Source organism: Notolepis coatsorum, assembly GCF_963971535.1.
Source record: "Notolepis coatsorum genome assembly, chromosome: 8".
In the NCBI taxonomy this organism is placed as follows: Eukaryota; Metazoa; Chordata; class Actinopteri; order Aulopiformes; family Paralepididae; genus Notolepis; species Notolepis coatsorum.
In genome coordinates, this window is record NC_140172.1 from 129,344,016 (window position 1) to 129,363,186 (window position 19,171).

Below are 19,171 nucleotides of genomic sequence, written 5' to 3' on the forward strand. Positions count from 1 at the left end.
TCACTCTGACTAATTCATGAGCCCATGTAAAGCCCACAGTGGGCAAACTCACTAATACAGCCAACGTGTCGGTATGATAGCCAATAGTACCATAGAATACAGCCAACATGTCGGTATGGTGGCAAATAGTACCATAGAATACAGTCAACGTGTCGGTATGATAGCAAACTGTACCATAGAATACAGTCAACGTGTCGGTATGTTGGCAAATAGTACCATAGAATACAGTGTCGGTATGGCGGCAAATAGTACCATAGAATACAGTGTGTCGGTATGGCGGCCAATAGTACCATAGAATACAGTCAACGTGTCGGTATGATAGCAAACTGTACCATAGAATACAGTCAACGTGTCGGTATGTCGGCAAATAGTACCATAGAATACAGTCAACGTGTCGGTATGATAGCAAACTGTACCATAGAATACAGTGGGTCAGTATGGCGGCAAATAGTAGTACCATAGAATACAGTGTGTCGTATGGTGGCAAATAGTACCATAGAATACAGCCATTGTCTCTGTATGTAGGCAAATAGTACCATAGATAGAATACAGTCAACGTGATGGTATGATAGCCAATAGTACCATAGAATACAGTCAACGTGATGGTATGATAGCAAAATGTACCATAGAATACAGTCAATGTGTCGGTATGATAGCAAACTGTACCATAGAATACAGCCAATGTGACGGCAAATAGTACCATAGAATACAGTCAAATGAGTCTATGTGTCGGTATGGCGGCAAATAGTGCCATAAAATACAGTCAACGTGACGGTATGATAGCAAACTGTACCATAGAATACAGTCAATGTGTCGGTATGACGGCAAATAGTATCATAAGATATAACAAAGAGCATTACAGTGTTTCCTTGCTGAGGGGAGGGAGAAGGAGAGCCAGAGACCTTGAGAAAACTAATTACATGTAGAATTGTCTTCATAAATCATCATTTGGGGGGGGGGGGGGGGGGGCTACACATAATTCTCGGAACATGACGGCTGGCATGAAAATAAGTCAAGTGCTACCAAAAGATGACTGCTATCTGAAGAAACGCTTACAAGATAATGCTTTTGTGGATGGTAATCATCTCGGTTATTGAAATGTGAAATACTGTACTCGAACATCAGCTTGCAAATATCTTTCAAAATTAATATATAGCATCTTTGTATGTGGTGCAGACAGTATGTCCATGTTAACCTCTACGTTATAAGCCTGAAATACAAAAAGGATAAGCCATCAATTCATTATGCATCGATGTATGAACACGAAACAACACAGAAACACAAAGAAAACACCAAAGGATAGGATAGGATCAGCCGCACCGCCTCAAAACCCCCCGAAGACCACACGTGAGCACAGTCAGCCTCACGCGTCTGTAATTAGCTGCATATTTATGGAACTAAGTGTGACTGCAGCCTAATTGCAATGACAGAGACGAGCCAAGGTGAGAGAGAGAGAGAGAGAGAGAGAGAGAGAGAGAGAGAGAGAGAGAGAGAGAGAGAGAGAGAGAGAGAGAGAGAGAGAGAGGGGGTGGTGGGCTGTAATGAAATGTCCCTCTACCATCAGCACTATCGAACAACTGTGTGCGTGTGCAACATTCTGCCGAAGAGTACCGATATAAGTAGCCTGTGTGTGTGTGTGTGTGTGTGTGTGTGTGTGTGTGTGTGTGTGTGTGTGTGTAACATTCTCTCAAAGAGTATGTTAATAAAAGTAGCCTTCTCCCGACTGAATTCCATTGATCTACAGTCTACATCCCTCGGATGGTATGCGTGCGAGTGTGTGCGAGTGTCTGTACGCACACAGCATCTGTCCTTCCCCTTAACTTTCTCATCTACAGCCTAAGGACGAGCAAAGGATTGTGGGAAGGGAGAAACCATTGCGCTGAGGGCACCTTTCGCATGAAGGGAGAAACCACTGCGCTGAGGGCACCTTCCACATAAACCCCCCACCGCCCCTCCTCCTTATCAAACCGGCTGCCGTGGCAACAGTCTGGCCCATGAATCACCAATGGAAGGCCCAGGAAGCAGCCCTGCCCCCGCCCCCCCCCCCCCAGACAGACATCTACACATTTAAAACACTCCCTCCTCGCCATCCGCCGCGTCCATCCGTCTCTGTGCACATACTCAAATAAAGACACAGCTACATCCGACACTACCCGCCAGCCTGCCGGTCTGTGCCGGTATTCCTTATGTAAGCGTTTCCTGCTCGTTCCAAGTATATTCTCATGATGCGTCATTCCTTTCCTGCCCGTCTGCCTCAAATGCCATGAACACAGCTCATTGGCCGTGGTTGTTATTTGACGGCAATCACCTGTTATTTTATTAGAAGCACCGGTTGTAGTTTTTCTTTTTTTGCCTACCAAGATATCTGCAGCGGTGACGTAATGGAATACTACGAGTAGGCTACCATGTGACCACCACGTTGGGTCTTCATCACAGTCACATTTGGCTTTCGTCACTTACTGCACTGCTCCATGACTCAACCGGAGCTGAAGTTACCAGGAGGAATGGCTTCACGGTTAGTCTTTCACAACCGTTCTTTTATAAATCAAAACTCAGCCACCATCCAGCCGTTCCCAATGGTTGGGGGAAGAAAAGAAAAAAAGCAGCACACTGACACAACAACAGAATGTCCCTCACACAGAAATACAGACCCTCTTTGCAATTCAGCAAAAAAGAAACAAAGGAGACTTTTATTAATCCCCTCGGGGGAAATTCGTCCTCTGCATTTGACCCTTCCTAACTATTTAGGAACGGCGGGCAGCCGCACAGCGCGGCGCCCAGAGACCGACTCCCGTTGTAATGCCACTACCTTGGTCAAGGGCAATGCCAGGAGTATATATACCTAACATGCATGTCTTTCTTATGGCGTGGGGGAAACCGGAGTACCTGGAGAAAACCCATGTAAACACAGGGAGAACATGTCAACTCCACACAGAAAGGCCCCCCTGCTGGGGTTGGAACCCAGGACTTTCTTGCTGTGAGGCAACAGTGCTAACCGCTGCGCAGCCCCCAAATTCAACCAAAAATATTTGTGACGGCTTGCAAAATTCACCAATCCCCGCAATATTTTCGCATTAAAATGGGTCAGACTGCTTGGAATTATCTGGTTCCCCGCAATATTTCCACATAAAATGGTCAAGCTGCTCACAATTCTCTGGTTCTCATGGACAGTTTACTTTGCCTAAACACCTTATAGGATTATCCCGCAGACACAAACAGCGATAAACAGGAAATGATCAAACCATAGGGACCTCATGACGAGCCACTGGCTAGAAGCACGGCTGGACCACTGGTTACTATACAGTAGGCTTATGGCTGCATGTTGTGGGCAATGTCATCAAGTAATTATAAATAATTAGCCTAGCTAAATTAGTAGACTAAGTATTGCATCGTGAAAAGACTGCCACACAACGTTATTTTCAATCCGTCACTAGCCCGGGCAGTTCCCACGTGCTTCAAAACCGCCTCCATCATGCCAGTGTCAAAACACTCCTCCACTGAATGAACACCAATTCGCCTACCGTGAAAACAGGAGCACGGAGGACGACAGTCTCCTCAGCGCTACATTTCACCCTCCCCCACCTGGATGACAGCAATACCCATGAGAGTGTCGACAGCTCAGCATTAAACACAATCACCCCCTCCAAACTAATGTCCAAACTTGGTGACCTCGTGGAAAGCAAGGACCTTCGACATCAACCCTTCCGTCTGCAACTGGATACATTACTTACTAACCAACAGAACCCACTAGGTTACACAATCTCACCTCCTCACCCTGAACACCGGCGTCCCGCAGGGCTGTGTTCTGAGCACTCTCCCACTTCACCCATGACTGAAAACTTGATAATGGTGTTGGTGCCAACACAACGGTGGGGGGCCTCATGAAAAACAATGAGTCTGCCTATAGGGAGGAGGTCCAGCACCTGGCGGCGTGGTGCACAGACAACAACCTGGCCATCAACACCAAGGAAACCAAGGAGCTCATCATGGACTGGAAGACTAGAGCTGGCACGCACGCCCTCATCTTCCTGAAGAGACTGAGGAAAGCCCACCTGTCTCCTCGGGTTCTAGTGAACCTCTACCAGTGCGCCATAGAAAGCATACTCACTAACGGCATCACAGTCCGATATGGCTACTGCTATGCCTCGGACTGGAAAGCACTGCAGAGGGTGAAGAACTGCAATTGAGACTATCCAACACAAACATCTGTGGAAGGATCGTCAAGGACACGTCTCTCACCCCAATCACATACTTTTTGCCCTCCTTCCCTCTGGGAGGCGCTATAGGAATCTCCATTCCAAGTGTCAAGCAGGCTCAGGAAAAGCTTCTTCCCCTCAGCTGTCATCTCACTGACCTCTGTACCATGGTGACAGTATATGTATACTTGTATTACTGTACATACATTAATAATACTGTACATACATTAGTAATACTGTACATACATTAGATTACCATATTTACTCCGTAGCGTCTTTATATATATTCCATATAAATCACTTGTTACACTGTATATACACTGAGGCGGCACGGTGGTGTAGTGGTTAACACTACACCATCGCCTCACAGCTAGAAGGTCCTGGGTTCGATTCCCGCTTGGGGACCAGGTCTCCATGTTGCCAGGTACCCAGGTGCCGTTTATTCGAATACCAACCGGTTCATGCTTCCGCGTTCGTGTTTTGTGAATCCGATTGGCCACTGCCGTTTCTGGTGCGATCTGATTGGCCACGGACGTTTCTGGTCATGCGACATGTGCGCCCAATCGCGTGACGCGCCCATTTCCGCCTCGACCAGCAGCAAACTACCTAACGCCTAGTTTATCACTGGTTAAGCTTAGGCGACTCTTTCGAAGTTGGTTAAGGTTAGAGTTTGGAATCAGGGCTGGTGTTCTATCAGCCTGCTCTAAGACAAACTCTAACCTTAACTGTAACTGAGGGGTACAATTCCCTGACTGTATTGATAAGTATGGTATCATTAAACCACTACCGCTTTATGTACTTTAACTACTGGCCATACAGTACACGATATCTAAATATGATGAACACTTTCCCACAATGAAATCGGGTCCACACAAAGGTAATAATCAAATATTTAATATATAGCAAAGGGTACATATAACATTCACTATTACGTTTATGATTTGAATGCACTTGTAAGGCAAATGAGTACTCGTAGGCAAATCAACACTGAATGTCCAATCTCTGGTTACGCAGGAAGCAAGTATACAACCTGGCTCTTAGGGAATTATAACGATGGCACACTTAATGATTATAGCTGGATATACTGTAGGGGTCCTCCCGGTTGTAAGCCGGTAGGGGGGGTAGGAGAGCCGTCGGTAGTATCCCGTCTGGTCAACGATGTCTAGGGAGACTTCACGTACAGAAGACAGTGCAGTAGAATCTTGATCCACAGATGAATTACACCTTGGCTCTCTTGTAGGCTGTAGCTGTAGCTGTAGCTCCACAGTGAAGAAGAAGCGAGGCGACCTCAGTCTGGTCTGAGCGCCGTCTCACCTTGACTCCTTTCGGGGTAAATCCAACACTCACCGGTGTTGGCGATTATCCGCTCCACAAATCAAAGTACCAAAGCAAATATATATTCCATGCCGCATAGGGCTCAGCAGTCGTCGGGTAGGTAATCCAATGTGCAGGTCCACTCGGTCCTCGCCTAGAACTCCTCGGATGAAAGCACCACGTGTGGTCTGCCCAACCTGGTTAAGACTCTAGATAACACGAGGAAGCGACGGGGATGCTGCTCACTTTAGAACTCTAACCGCACGATGCACCATACATAATAGACTATTATTACTTAATAGAAATACGGTGCCAAACTCTGGCAATTCAGCTATTAATTCGCACGAGGTCTCAATGCTATTCTAAGGCCAAACAGGCCATACTACACCGCACGCGGTATCGTGGGGTGAGGCTTCACGTTCTGTTACTTAGTTGGGTAGAAGGGTAAAGGACTAAGGGATAAGAGGTCTTCTACATTTACTTGCGCCATATTTATATGCACGGTGAACAAATAGTGCCACTCTCTTTTCGGTAGCCGTATTCCTGCGCAGAGCCGGGGCTAGTAGAGACATGTTTCGTCGGTACCATTGAACTTGGCTCCAAGGGGCTTGTCCCTGGCGCCAGGTCCTTGTCCAATAAGAGAATGAACTATTATGGGCTGTAGTAGACTAAAGGAATATTCCGTGTATATGTACAAGGAATATACAAGGGATATCAAACGATATACAAATACTATTAAATATATATCCATAAATAAATATATATATTCGGTTTAATCTGATCCTTCACAACATTAACCAACTTCGAAAGAGTGCCTAAGCTTAACCGGCGAAAGAACTTGCCGTCACACGATTGGTGCGACCAGAAACATCAGTGGCCAATCAGAGCGCAAAACGCGAATGCGGAAGCATGAACCGGTTGGTATTCGAATATAGGCACCCAGGTGGGGTATCTCCCAGACCTTTCTGTGTGGAGTTTGCATGTTCTCCCCGTGCTCGCAAGGGTTTCCCCTCTCGATAAGATAAACCCAATGGAAAAACATGTACAACAGAACGCTAACGCTGTCGCGTCCCTGACGAAGGCGGACAGGAGCATTTGGATTGGTCCCCGGGGCGCGGCCCCACACCGCAGCCCCTATCTGCTCCCGGCTGCCCTTGGGGGGGAAGGACGACGGGATGGGTCAAGCGCAGAGACTCAATTTCATCAACGACCCAAAGAAAATTGCATGCGTGTGTTCTTGTGTGTGCCGCCCATCGCATGATGAATAAAGAATTCTTCTTCTTTTTCTATTCTTCACTGTTACCTTTGCACTCTGGTTAGATGCTAACTTCTTTTCATTGTACTGTACGATGACAATACATTTTAATCTAATCGAATCATCTCAGCCCATTGATGCGTCCAAAAGGCAAGGATGGTATCCACGGCAACAAGCGCCACCAGGTCCCCCAGCAAGGTCGATGCTCACATCCATGGAAGAAAAGGCACTATTTCTATTCATTATTCCATCTCTACGGTCCCTCTGAGGAATTCCAGATGTTTCGTGAAAGGCGCGTGGTACGTGTTAAGTGCACGTTACCTGTGGACAGTGTAATGTTATTCTGCTCTCGCAAAGCTCACTCTGTTCAAAACAGATTTAATCTTCATTAACGACTCGGCGAAGGGGGTGACGGGACAGAGGAACAGATTTCAGCCATTCAACCATTTCAGCAGCCGAGCCGGCGAAGGAAAGAGAGCCGCATAGACGTCCTGAACATGATGCAACTGGCAATCAATACAATCAACGAGGGCTGATTAAGTGAGGGAAATTATTAAGATGTTGTCCTTCAAGGGATTATCTCATCAGAAAACCCTTACGAATGCCAACATCCCCACCCGGTCTGATGCAGACGGACGAGGAGAGATACTAACATGACATCATATTTCACCAGGTGCTCTGCGATTGAAAAATGCTCTACGATTGAAAAATGTGTGCAATTGAATTGACCAATGTGTGCGTTCTGAGTCCTATAGGTATGCCATAGCCTTTGTTGATAATGCAACACTCTGCACAGATTAGATCTAATCGAATATCATATCTAATCACCTAATATCATATGATTATCACATCTAGAAATCTAATATCATATGATTATCATATCCAACTAGATATTTGCTTTCAGCGGCCAACTCAAACTTTGTATATCCCTGAATGGCCCGATTGTCAATCCACCTCTTGACAATGCCCCTAATCTGAGCCATTTAGGAGTAGTTCATGTTTTTTTTTGTTTTATGAGAATAGTGTCACCATGAGGCCAGATGACTCGGAATGTCACAGGTCCTCCTTGCAAATGTAAGGCAAACATATGTCAAGTTTGGTGGAAATGGGAGAGTGCGTTCACAAGTAACGCATCCCCCGTTTTAAAAAAATTCAGAAATTGTATTGGATCTGGTGGTTTGGCCTATCAATTATTTAAATGACACATTTAAAGATATTAGTTCCAAGATTCTACACAGCGAATCAGGTGAACATGCTAGGGAGAGTATGGTATAAAGTGTTAAAAACAAATAAGCAAAATGGTGGGAATTCCCATATGGCTAGTTTCATGACTATGCACACTAACTAGGAGGGTCATCAAAGAGAAGTCGCCTATTCTCAGTTCTTGCCCCACAATGGTGGAATGAACTACCCACCCCAGTTAGGACAGCCGAAACCCGTCCAATCTTTCGCCGTCGACTAAAGACGCACTTCTTCAACCATTATCTGAATTAAAAAGAAAAAAAATCTAACCCTAACTAACCTTACTGTCATGCACCTGTCCTAATAAACTAACCTACACTGTAGTACTCAACACTTTGATGAACATTGTTGCTCAGCTGATAAGAGTTGTGCCCTTCCTGATGACTTGTTGTACAGAACTTGTAAGTCGCTTTGGATAAAAGCGTCAGCTAAATGACTAAATGTAAATGTAAATGTAACTAGATACACTAATTTGAAATGTTTTTTTTTTTAATTATCTTTTTCCCCCTCCTTTTTTTCGATTTTTCTCCCATCCCACTGTTAGTCGTTATGCCAATTCCCAACCCCCTTCCTGGTTGTTGCGCACCCCCCCCCCTACTGTTGGTCCGGGAGGCCGGAGACGGTCACATGCTTTCCTCCGACGCATGTGCAGCCAGCCGGCAGCCAGCCTGGCAGCGCAGATCCTCACCGGGAGAGTGTAACGTGTGGAAGGTCACACTACCTTTCTCCAGATCCTACCCTCGCTGTGCAGGCGCCCCGACCGAACTGTAGGGGTCGCTGTCCACAACGCCCAGGACCCACCCACGGCTTCCCTCCCCCTAACTCAGCCAAACGAGTTAGTATAGCGATCAGCCCAAGCCAAGGCAATGCTGACTCTCCGGGAGTCGAGACCGCAGCCTCTTGCATTGGTGACGAGCACAATCTCCGCTACGCCACCTGACCGCCCTAATTTGAAATGTTAAAGTTTGGCCTGATGGTGGCGCTAGAGGAAAGGTATTGGGGTCACGAAAATTCATGTCAATTTGTGAAAGATTTGAAGGAAAGCTATTGGAGTCATCACATCCACATGAAGGATCTGCTGACGCGGCCAGTGGCGGGCAGGGTGAATACATAATGTCCGAGACACTGTCGTTCGGGGATATAATAATCTAATAACATATGATTATCATATGCAATAATCTAATATAATTTGCTCATCATAATAATCCAGTATCATACGATTATCATAATAATCCAATATCATACGATTATCATAATAATCCAATATCATATCTAGTAATCTAATATTACATACCATGCCCACTGTTGCCCAGCCCCTCCACTCTTGTTGCATCATTTAAACCCCCCCCTGTTTTGCATTTGACCCAGTTGCATCATTCAAATTTGTTGGTTGAAAATAAAAACCATGTTGCGTCTTCACAGGAGACATTTTACAACGCCCAGTTGCACAAAGTGAAAATATGTTAAAAAAAAAAGGAAGGATATTCCATGTGGTTCTGGATCAGGAGATGATAAATGGAATTTTGAAGTTGGGTTTACTGGTGTAGCCTAGAAGACCTTGAGACCCCTCAATGCTACATCAGCCACTGTTCCATAATGGAGGAGAATGACTTATCACCCAGTAACTTACTGCACTTAAATTCTTTTTGGACCATCTGTATTTTTCCATCCCAATTTTGTCATTATGCCCATTCCCTTCCTGGTCGTTGCGCACATTGCCCCACTGTCGGCCTGGGGAGGGTGTAGAACTACCACGTGCCTCCTCCGATACATGTGGAGTCGCCAGCCGCTTCTTTTCACCCGACAGCGAGGAGTTTCACTGGGGGTTCACGCTATTTCCCCCAGATCCCCTCCCTGCTGAACAGGCACCCCGACCCGGCCAGGACACATAGATAGCCCACCGGCTTCCCACCCGCTAACACTGCCAATTGTGTTAGTAGGGACAACTGACCAAGGTACCGCCGACAGCAGGATTCAATCCCAGAGTCTCTGCGGTGGTAGGCGAATGCTTAGCCCACTGCGCTACCCAGCCACCCAGAAACTGCACTTTTTGAGAAGAAAACAAGCTTCAACTTCACCGTTTATTACACCAAGCGGATGGAGCTGGTGCGATAGGTGTTCGTCCCCTAGGATTTAACGATGAGAGAGACTAACCTACTCTCACACCTGGAACAATGTGCTTCATAAGCAAACCTCCTACAGTATCAAATGTAGGTGAAGAAGATGATGCTGATGGAGATCGAAGTGAAATAAAAAAAAATTTAAATGCCAAACCTTGATATTAATACATATATTTGGTTTTCAAAATGCAATTGGATATCACTTCCCACAACCATCAGTCATCTGGTTCTCCTCATAGGACACTCTAAATCTCATCAACATTCACACGCCTCGGGCGGCTGGGTAGCGCAGTGGAGAATGCACTCGCCTACCACCGCAGAGACTCTGGGATCGAATCCAGCTGTCAGCGGTACTTCCGGCTTGGTCAGTCGTCCCTACTAACACAATTGGCAGTGTTAGCGGGTGGGAAGCCGGCAGGGTATGTGTCCTGGTCGTTGTAAACTGCGGTTCCTACTGGTCAGTTGGGGCGCCTGTTCAGCGAGGGGATCTGGGGGAAATAGCGTGAACCTCCGCACGCGTTACATTCCCCCAGTGAGAGTCCTCGCTGTCAGGTAAAAAGAAGCGGCTGGCTGACTTCACATGTATCGGAGGAGGCATGTGGTAGTTCTACACCCTCCCTAGGCCGACAGTGGGGCAATGCGCCCAACGAACAGGATGGGAATTGGCATAACGACTAAATTGGGATGGGAGCAAAGTACAGAAAAAGTGAGAACAAAAAAAGAATACAAAAAAAGAAAAAAAGAAAACATTCACACGCCTCACCCTGCCAATATTCTGTCAGTGGTGACACCTGCAAAATGATTAGACGATAACTTTTTAAACTGATAGCGCAGCTACTTTTACCTCTGACAGTTACTTTAACTTCTCATTTTTAACCAAGTACAGAACCGTATTAAGTTCTGTGATGACTATACTGGTTCCCGTGGTCTAATGAGCTAAGACAACAATACATCCTCCAAATCAAATAGGTTTGGCAGACAGTCATCCGTCAGCGAGCCAGGTATTCCTTTTTCAGTTCATCATACAAAGGTTGAGATAGAAGACGTGTGAATCCGTACAATGTTATCAGGTATAATTGATCAAATATGTTAGTTCTGACGTTCTGACATTCCGTGTCCCCCCCACAACCAAAAGTAGCAGTACTACTGCAGCGTTGAGCAAATCCTCATTGTAGGTAAGATATGAGCTGATTAGCTTTAAATCTATAGAAATTGAGAAAATGGAGTGATTTAAATCTTAAATGAACAGTTTAAAAACAATGCTTACCTTCTCCCTTCATCTCTATATTATCTGCCGGTTGCCTTAATAACTTATTATCTTGAGGGACGTGTTAAAGACCAAAGTGTGAACGCTTTTAGTGAAAGAAGAAATTGTTTAAATTTTTTTTGGGGCTGTCTCAAATGTTCAACATGATTGAGAATAGTCCATGCATATAATAGACATTATCAATACAATTATTTAAAATAAATGCAAATTCCGGCAGTCAGGTGGCGTAGCAGAGATCGCGCTCGTCACCAATGCAAGAGGCTGCGGTCTCGACTCCCGGAGTCAGCATTGCCTGCGGCTTGGGCCGATCGTCATACTAACTCGTTTGGCTGAGTTAGCGGGAGGGAAGTTGTGGATGGTAATCTGGCGTTGTGGACAGCGACGCCTACATGTCAGGTCTGGGCGCCTGCTCAGCGAAAGGCAGGAAGTGGTGAAGGCAGCGTGACCTCCCACGCGTTACGCTTCACCAATGAGAGTCCTCGCTGCCAGGTGAAAAGAGAGCCGCTGGCTGTCTCCGCATGTGTCGGAGGAAGCATGTGGTAGACTTCAGGGTTCCCTTGTACCGACCAGTAGGGGGAACATGCGCACAACGACCAGGTAGGGGAGGGGGGGAATTGGCATAACGACTAAAATTGGGATGGGAGAAAAAAACATAGAAAATCAGGCGGAGAAAAATAGGATACATTTTATTTATTTATTTAATAAAAATAAATTAGTGCCGTCAGGCGATTAAAACAATTAATCTAATTACAGGATTTGTAATTAATTAATATAATTAATTGCATTTTAATCGCATAACCATTTTAGGCCTATATTCTATAATCATATTTCAAATGGCATGTGTCCGGATGGCAGAATTTAGTACTGTATCTACAAAACCTTCCGTTTAATCATCTTCCATTTATTCATTTGCTTAGATTTTTCAGGTCTGGTAAATTTTAGCATGGTGTTATTCACAGTCAAAGATGATATTCTCATTTGGTTCATTACAATTTACTCAAGCCTCGTAACAGCCACAGTATTTCTGACACTGGGAATACATTCCCATCGATCCATAGATGTCCCTAGAATCAGATACCAAGAACATGCAAATGGACATATTAAAAAAAGGCTCATCAAGGTGTGTATTCTACATTCATATGGAATGAATGAGTAAAATATTAAAGTATTAAAAAAAAAATTTCATAACGCAATAATTAGCTGTGTAATTAATTAATAGTCTAATTAACGCGATAAACTGACAGCCCTAAAAAATATATATATTATAGACAAAAGATGTATCACAGATTTGACATCTGAATGAAATATTGGCCTAAAATGTACGTAGACATGTTGCAACTGTTAGCCCCTCCCTTCCTCACATCTGCCCTGCAAGCCTGAACCTCAGGTGAACTGCTCTTTTTTTTTTTTTTTTTTTTACTTTTTCTCCCCATTTTTCTATTTTTCTCTTATCCCAATTTCGTATATCCAATTCTTCCCTCCCCTGTCTTGAACGTTGCTAGACTATGCCTCCCACAGGTTGGTTGTAGTGAGGAGTGAGGACAGAAGCCTTGCATCACGTGTCCCCTCCGGTACACGAGGAGGCAGCCTGTCGCATGTTTTCGCTGCAGCAGCTCAAACTCTGTGGCGAGGAGTAACGCGTGGGAGGCTCACGCTGCCCCCGTCACTTCCTGCTTCCGTCGCACCGGCGTCACCAAACCGACCTGTAGGAGTCGCTGTCCACAACGTCAAATCCCCACCCACCGGCTTTCCCACCCTCTAACACTTGCCAATTGTGTTAGTATGAACGACCGGCCAGCCGGTAGCAACGCCGAGAGCTGGGCTCGAACCCAGCGTCTCCTGCGTTAGAGGCGAGCGCCTTGCCCACTGCGCCAATCAGCCGCCCAGGTGAACTGCTTTTTAAAAGAAGTGCAGCAACAGCATTACTTTGTTAATAAACTTATCATTGTTAATAATGGTAGAAACACACATTAGCACAGAAATAGGATTTCAGATACAGGCATCACAGAGAACGGGATGAAAATATTCCAGCTTAAAATATTGGATCAAATACAATAAAACATTTTGTATGTTAATTGGGCACATTCTTTGTCGATGAGGGGAAATGGTGATTTTCAGGACTCGTGACTACACTTGGACTTGAGCACTGATGACTCAGACTCGGACTTGAGCATCCAAGCATTCGGACGGTGCAGAAGAGGACTTTTTTTTGTAATAGGCCTTAATCAGTTGGCATAATATATTGATGGCTAGTGCATTTGTTTGGCTATATAAGTAAATAAACTCCCTTTGAAATGGTGACCACTCTGTCATTTATGTTTAAAGGGGAACTATCTTATAAATGGCCTTTTTGAGTGTTTAGCATTGTTTCCTAGCTATGTGAACTTATATTAATATGATCTATGTCTCAAAATTCTCATATTGGCGCATTCTTCCAATTCTCCTCTCACAATATTCACCCTCACTGAACTGAGTCATTTGAAAATGTGCGCGATTTGTGATGTCAGAGAGACACCGCTGCATGATAATGTTGAGATACAAGATGAGCTGCACACAGCGGTTGGAGCGCAGGCTCAAAACGGCTCGAGATCTTGAGGTAGAAAAATGCTGTTTTTGAGGACTTGATTAGAAATACAAAACAATGAATAAAAAAAATATATATATATTACAGAGGTGTTCCATAGACTCACAGGAATTGTGTAAAAGTGCCCAAATAGTGAAAGAAATAGTAAAATAGTTCCCCTTTAACCTCTTAACAGGCACCCAGAAAAGTGGCAATTTTTTTACTTGAACTTGAGGACTGCATACTTTTTTTGCAAAGCTTAGCTTTATACTTATAGCACATGCATGAGCCTGGACTCTTTTGAAAGATAACATTCTGAAGTTACTAATGCAAAAAAGCTTAATTACTTTTAGTGCTAATGAAATAGAGTAACAGAGATCTGAACTTGAGTACTCGCATTTTTCTGTAGTGGTTGCAATATAAAAAAATATATATAATATAATTATAAAAATCCGTTCAGAAATGGGGAACTCGACTCAGGCTCTTCTTTGGTGACTCGGACTTGAACACTGGGGACTCGAGACTCGACTCGGACTCAAGATTTAGTGACTCGACTACAACACTGGATCTATCATAGATAAAGTTCCACACCAATACTTTTTCACCACAGAATAGTCATAAGGCATAGATCACCGTCACAGTGACATTTAATTTATCATAAAGTGGCGATGAAAAATAACCTACTTACTAAATCTCTTTGAATCCATCAATGGTACTTCGAAAGTCAAATATTTGAGAATAGAGTGCAGCTGTGTCTGTGTGTAAACATGGTCTTCCTGGTCTTTGTGGTGTATCGTAGGCCTGCACAAGCATGTCTTTAAAAAGAACAACAGACTCCGACGTTGAGCATCAACGATCAGGATTGGTGTGAAGTCACCCAGCAAGTTGGAATATTGAGAAGTTAACAATAAACCAGTTTGGAGCGACTGGACAATCACCAGTTTCTGGACGGGCATATCATATGCATTCCTGACTAACCACCGCTGTGACCGTTTAGGTCCAATTTGGTCGGAATTGTGAGTGAAGTCAATTCACTTACTTAAAAAGACTAATTATTTTTTACTTTATTATTTTGGGAATGGACCATGACTTATGGAAGCAAGATGAAGGAAGGGTTTGTCAGATACTAAAAAAAATAATAATAATAATTCATTATTAATTTTCTCCGTCAGGAAAAAGGATCAAGGCCAAGTTCAGTCTTACCTTGGAGAAACGCAACATATTTACACAACCTCTGCAATGCCCCCCAGTCCCAGAAAAAAGGCAGCAAATGTAAAATGATGCAACAACGGGGATGGACCGGCAGCAGAAAAGGGGGGCGTGGCCACTGGCCAGCCAGACACGTCAAAACCCATGGAACGCATGCAAGCTAACTCTCTCCATCGGGTCTGAACGTGGCACATTGAGAAATAAACAAAACAGCTTGCCAGCGAAAATGGTCGTCAATGAAGTCTATTTGATTCACCACGGTGACGCGCTTCGTCTCTCATGCCGCAATAAATCCCTGGCGCCGTGACGACATTAAAGTACAAGAAAAAGATGATTGTGTGCCCCTCTCTGTACTAACAACAGCAGCAAGGCATACACTTTCATATAAACGCCCTTGTCTTTGAGTGCACGTTGACAGCCTGTTGCCTTGGTAACACAGAGAAATAGAGAAACCTTTTTCTTGTACTTAAATGTTATCACAGCGCCGGGAATTCACTGCAACATGAGACGGGGAATACATTATTTTAAAAGGAGGTCTGAATAGTAGTCCAGGCACTCTCTAATAGAGGTCTGAATAGTCCAAGGTCCAAGCTCCTTTCACGGAACGCACATTTGTCCTCCGTGCTGGAAGAAATGTTAGGTGCAAAACAACAGTTGCTATGTGTTGATATAAGAGATGTATCAATACAAATGTAATAATGTGGTGTCGTATTACTGGATCTTGTAAATTAGTCACTGTAGAAGAGTAATGTCATGCTTCTCCAATGTTTTACCTACTCTAACACTGCACGGAAATTAGGCATTTTCTTTTTAACAGTAGTTACAGGCAGCCATGTTGGAATAAAGAACTACAAAAACATTCCGTGCAAGGCCTCTATTGGACAATTGGATGATTGGCACCAGCCAAAAATTGTGATGTCGTCATCCGGCATGAACCACGACGTGTTACAATCTCTCAAGGAAAAGTGTGAAAGGCCTTCACATCCAAACCTACTTTTCCCTTTCTGCAAGCAAAACAGCGGTAGAAACTGTGGATAATATCAGTACAACCAATGATATGACATTAGCGACTCACCTGCGTATGTTATGTTCTTAGGGTTTCCATAGGGATTCCCAGGTTGAACAGGACTGTACACAGGATTCATAATGGAAGACAGTCTAGCCTTACTGTTGGAGAGAGAGAAAAGAAAACACATGGTAAAAGGTTATTAAGGTTATGGTAAAGGGAAATGTTATGAAGTCACTAAGGGTGTAACAGTACACAGATGTTCAGATTCTATATACATTTTGAGATTTCGAATTTCTACATTTATAATATATTACATATATTTATAGGAAAAATATAAATATTAGTGTGCGTGTGTACTGCATACTAGGGATGGGCAAAACTCTGGCAACTATTCCCAATACTAATCGAAAATAGGGTCCCCTCAATATACTACAGTTTAACCCATTTAGACCTAAAACGCCTGCTAATAATGCCTTATATAGCCTGCTTATACACACACACATGGGTTTCCCGGTTTCAGTGGGTTAATTGTTGGTAAAAACAAGGGGAATTATTTTTTTTAGACAAAACGGTATTCGCATGAACTATTTGATTGACTATTTAAATATTCGAAAATCAATGCCCATCCTTACTGCGTACTAGGGCTGTACCGAGTAGTTCGAAGCTTCATTCATAATGTTGACATTCGAATTCTAAATCAACATTTGAATTTTTAATAAAAAGAAATATATAAATGTCTTTTTTTTTTTTATATATATATATATATATATATATATATATATATATATATATATATTTTGTGTCTATTCATTCCTTTTAAACCAATGGGGTTTTTCTTCACAGTTGCAGATAAAGATTAGGCTACACTAATATTATAGTATTATACTATTATAGTATATGACTAGTCATAAGAATGAAAATAAAACATTTATCATAAATGATGTAGCCTGTCTGCATCCGCTTGGCGCTCCATCAAGACGTCACCATCACTTTTGTACCAGCCCTTATTGGATTATTTATGTTGATGAAACTGATGAGTTATATTCATTAAAGAAAGTTGATAAAAAAAATAAAATTAAAGACTCATTTAATCAGATTAATCACTTTATTCAAATTGAGGATTTAGTTTGAGGATATTTATAAAAGAAAAAAATTGTTAATATTTTTATTTTATTTTTGGATTACGTCATAAAATATGACAGACATTCGAAGCTTCGTTCGAATACTTCAATAGAAGCTTTGAATGTTCGGTACAGCCCTACTGCGTACATAGAGTGTCTTTCCCTCCCGATGCCAAGTTTAGATAACAAACTGGAGAAATTAGAAACCATGGGAAGGAGAATCTTCAATACACTGTTTTTTTATGTTGAATTCTGTATTGAGATTGTTACACCCCTAGAGGTTAGAGCATGTCATGAAGAAGATGCTAGTTCTTCGTCATTCGTGACACCCTTTATGACCTGCATCACATAATGATTAGAGTAGACGGATGTTGACCCTGCATAACTGAATAAACCACATTGCATGCATTTGGCATGGTATTCACACATGCTGACGACACCACGTTATATCTCCCACCAAAACGGATCGACACAGTCAAAATATCACCTCCAGAAGACATCGGGTGGCTCAAAATTCCCTACAACTCAATAAAAACAAATCTGAAATACGTCTGCATGGACAGAAAAATGTGTGTGATCAGTCTTTTGATGAACATGTAAAGAGGGCAGTGCATTCCTGCTTCTCAACTGAAGAATATGATCTAAAATTTAATTATTCTTGCCCTCTGCTGACCTGGAGCACGTCAACCATGCTTTTTAACTCGTTTACACACACGGTAACCAGGTCTACTCCTGGCTCACCTAACCGTTCGTTCAGAATGCAGCTGCTAACCAGTGCCAGACGGCACATAATCACCTCTACTTTACTCTTTACTTTGGTTATAGTCACGTTTTTAGGATTCTGCTGCTTTTAAAGCACACCCTGGTCTGGTCCCTCGCCACATCTCTGACCTCTTGATCGCCTATGAGCCAGAGGGCAGCCTGGGGTCCTCAGACAGAGCCCTCCAGCCTGCTCTCTGGGGCTCTCAAGACAGGGCCCTCCAGTCTGCTCTCTGGGACTCTCAAGACAGGGCCCTCCAGCCTGCTCTCTGGGGCTCTCAAGACAGGGCCCTCCAGCCTGCAGCGCATGGAGAAAATAGACCAGATGCCGAAGATTGCGAGCGCATCCCGTCTGAACGGTCCAAGCGGTTAACATGGTCGCCAAAAGAAAACCGGCTGTGCGCAGTCCACAAACATCTCAGAATTTCTGTTCTCTCATAATATATGTGGATAATAATGATATCAATCGCTCTCTCTCCATCTGTATGGGGTAGACTGTGATCCATTATGAATCCTGTGTCTAGTCCTGTTCAACCTTTACCATGCATGCTCCCTCTCTCCCCCTATCCCTCAGTACATGACTACCTCCCTCTACATGCATGTAACCTCATTGGAACCGTGGCTGTAAGGAGGTCAAAAGAATCTCCCTTCCATCATGATGATGATACAGCTCTCCCACTCTCTTCTGCATGTAGTAGCAGGGGAAACTCCTCCTCTCACCCCTCCTTTCATCCTCCTCCTCATCACCTCCTACACCGATCCATCTATATGCCAAGTCCAAAATTAACCAACCGTGTTGCCACGGTTACACTCGTCTTTGTCGTTTCAATGCCATTTCCGAGAAAGGATCATAAAGATGCGTTGTTGTTGTGAGATTCCCTTGCCGTGTGTGTCCTCCCCACTTGGCCTGGAAATGTCTTCTCGTGTGCGTCTCCTGGCTGTGGCTGCCTCTACTTAAATATGTATCTGCCATTACTTCTTCCTGCCATCCATCTATCTCCATCTCTTCACAGTTGAACGTTGTGCGTATTGTGGCTGGATCGCGTCCAGACGATTGAGAATTGTGATCGAGCCCAAACCCCTTCAGGACACAGTTTGGCTCGTCGCCTCACAGTG

At 43.9% G+C, this 19,171-nt stretch overlaps 1 protein-coding gene across 3 annotated transcripts in view; it reads right to left on the reverse strand.

Moving 5' to 3' along the window:
- Window positions 1-19,171, reverse strand: part of LOC311232876 (protein FAM168A-like) — a 73,575-nt gene that overhangs the window by 23,390 nt on the left and 31,014 nt on the right. For all 3 annotated transcript variants that reach the window (XM_084319708.1, XM_084319709.1, XM_084319707.1), the window contains one exon: window positions 16,242-16,333. In XM_084319708.1, coding sequence (XP_084175834.1) covers window positions 16,242-16,311 — 70 coding nt within the window. In that variant the 5' untranslated portion in view covers window positions 16,312-16,333. The remainder of the gene's footprint in view (window positions 1-16,241; window positions 16,334-19,171) is intronic.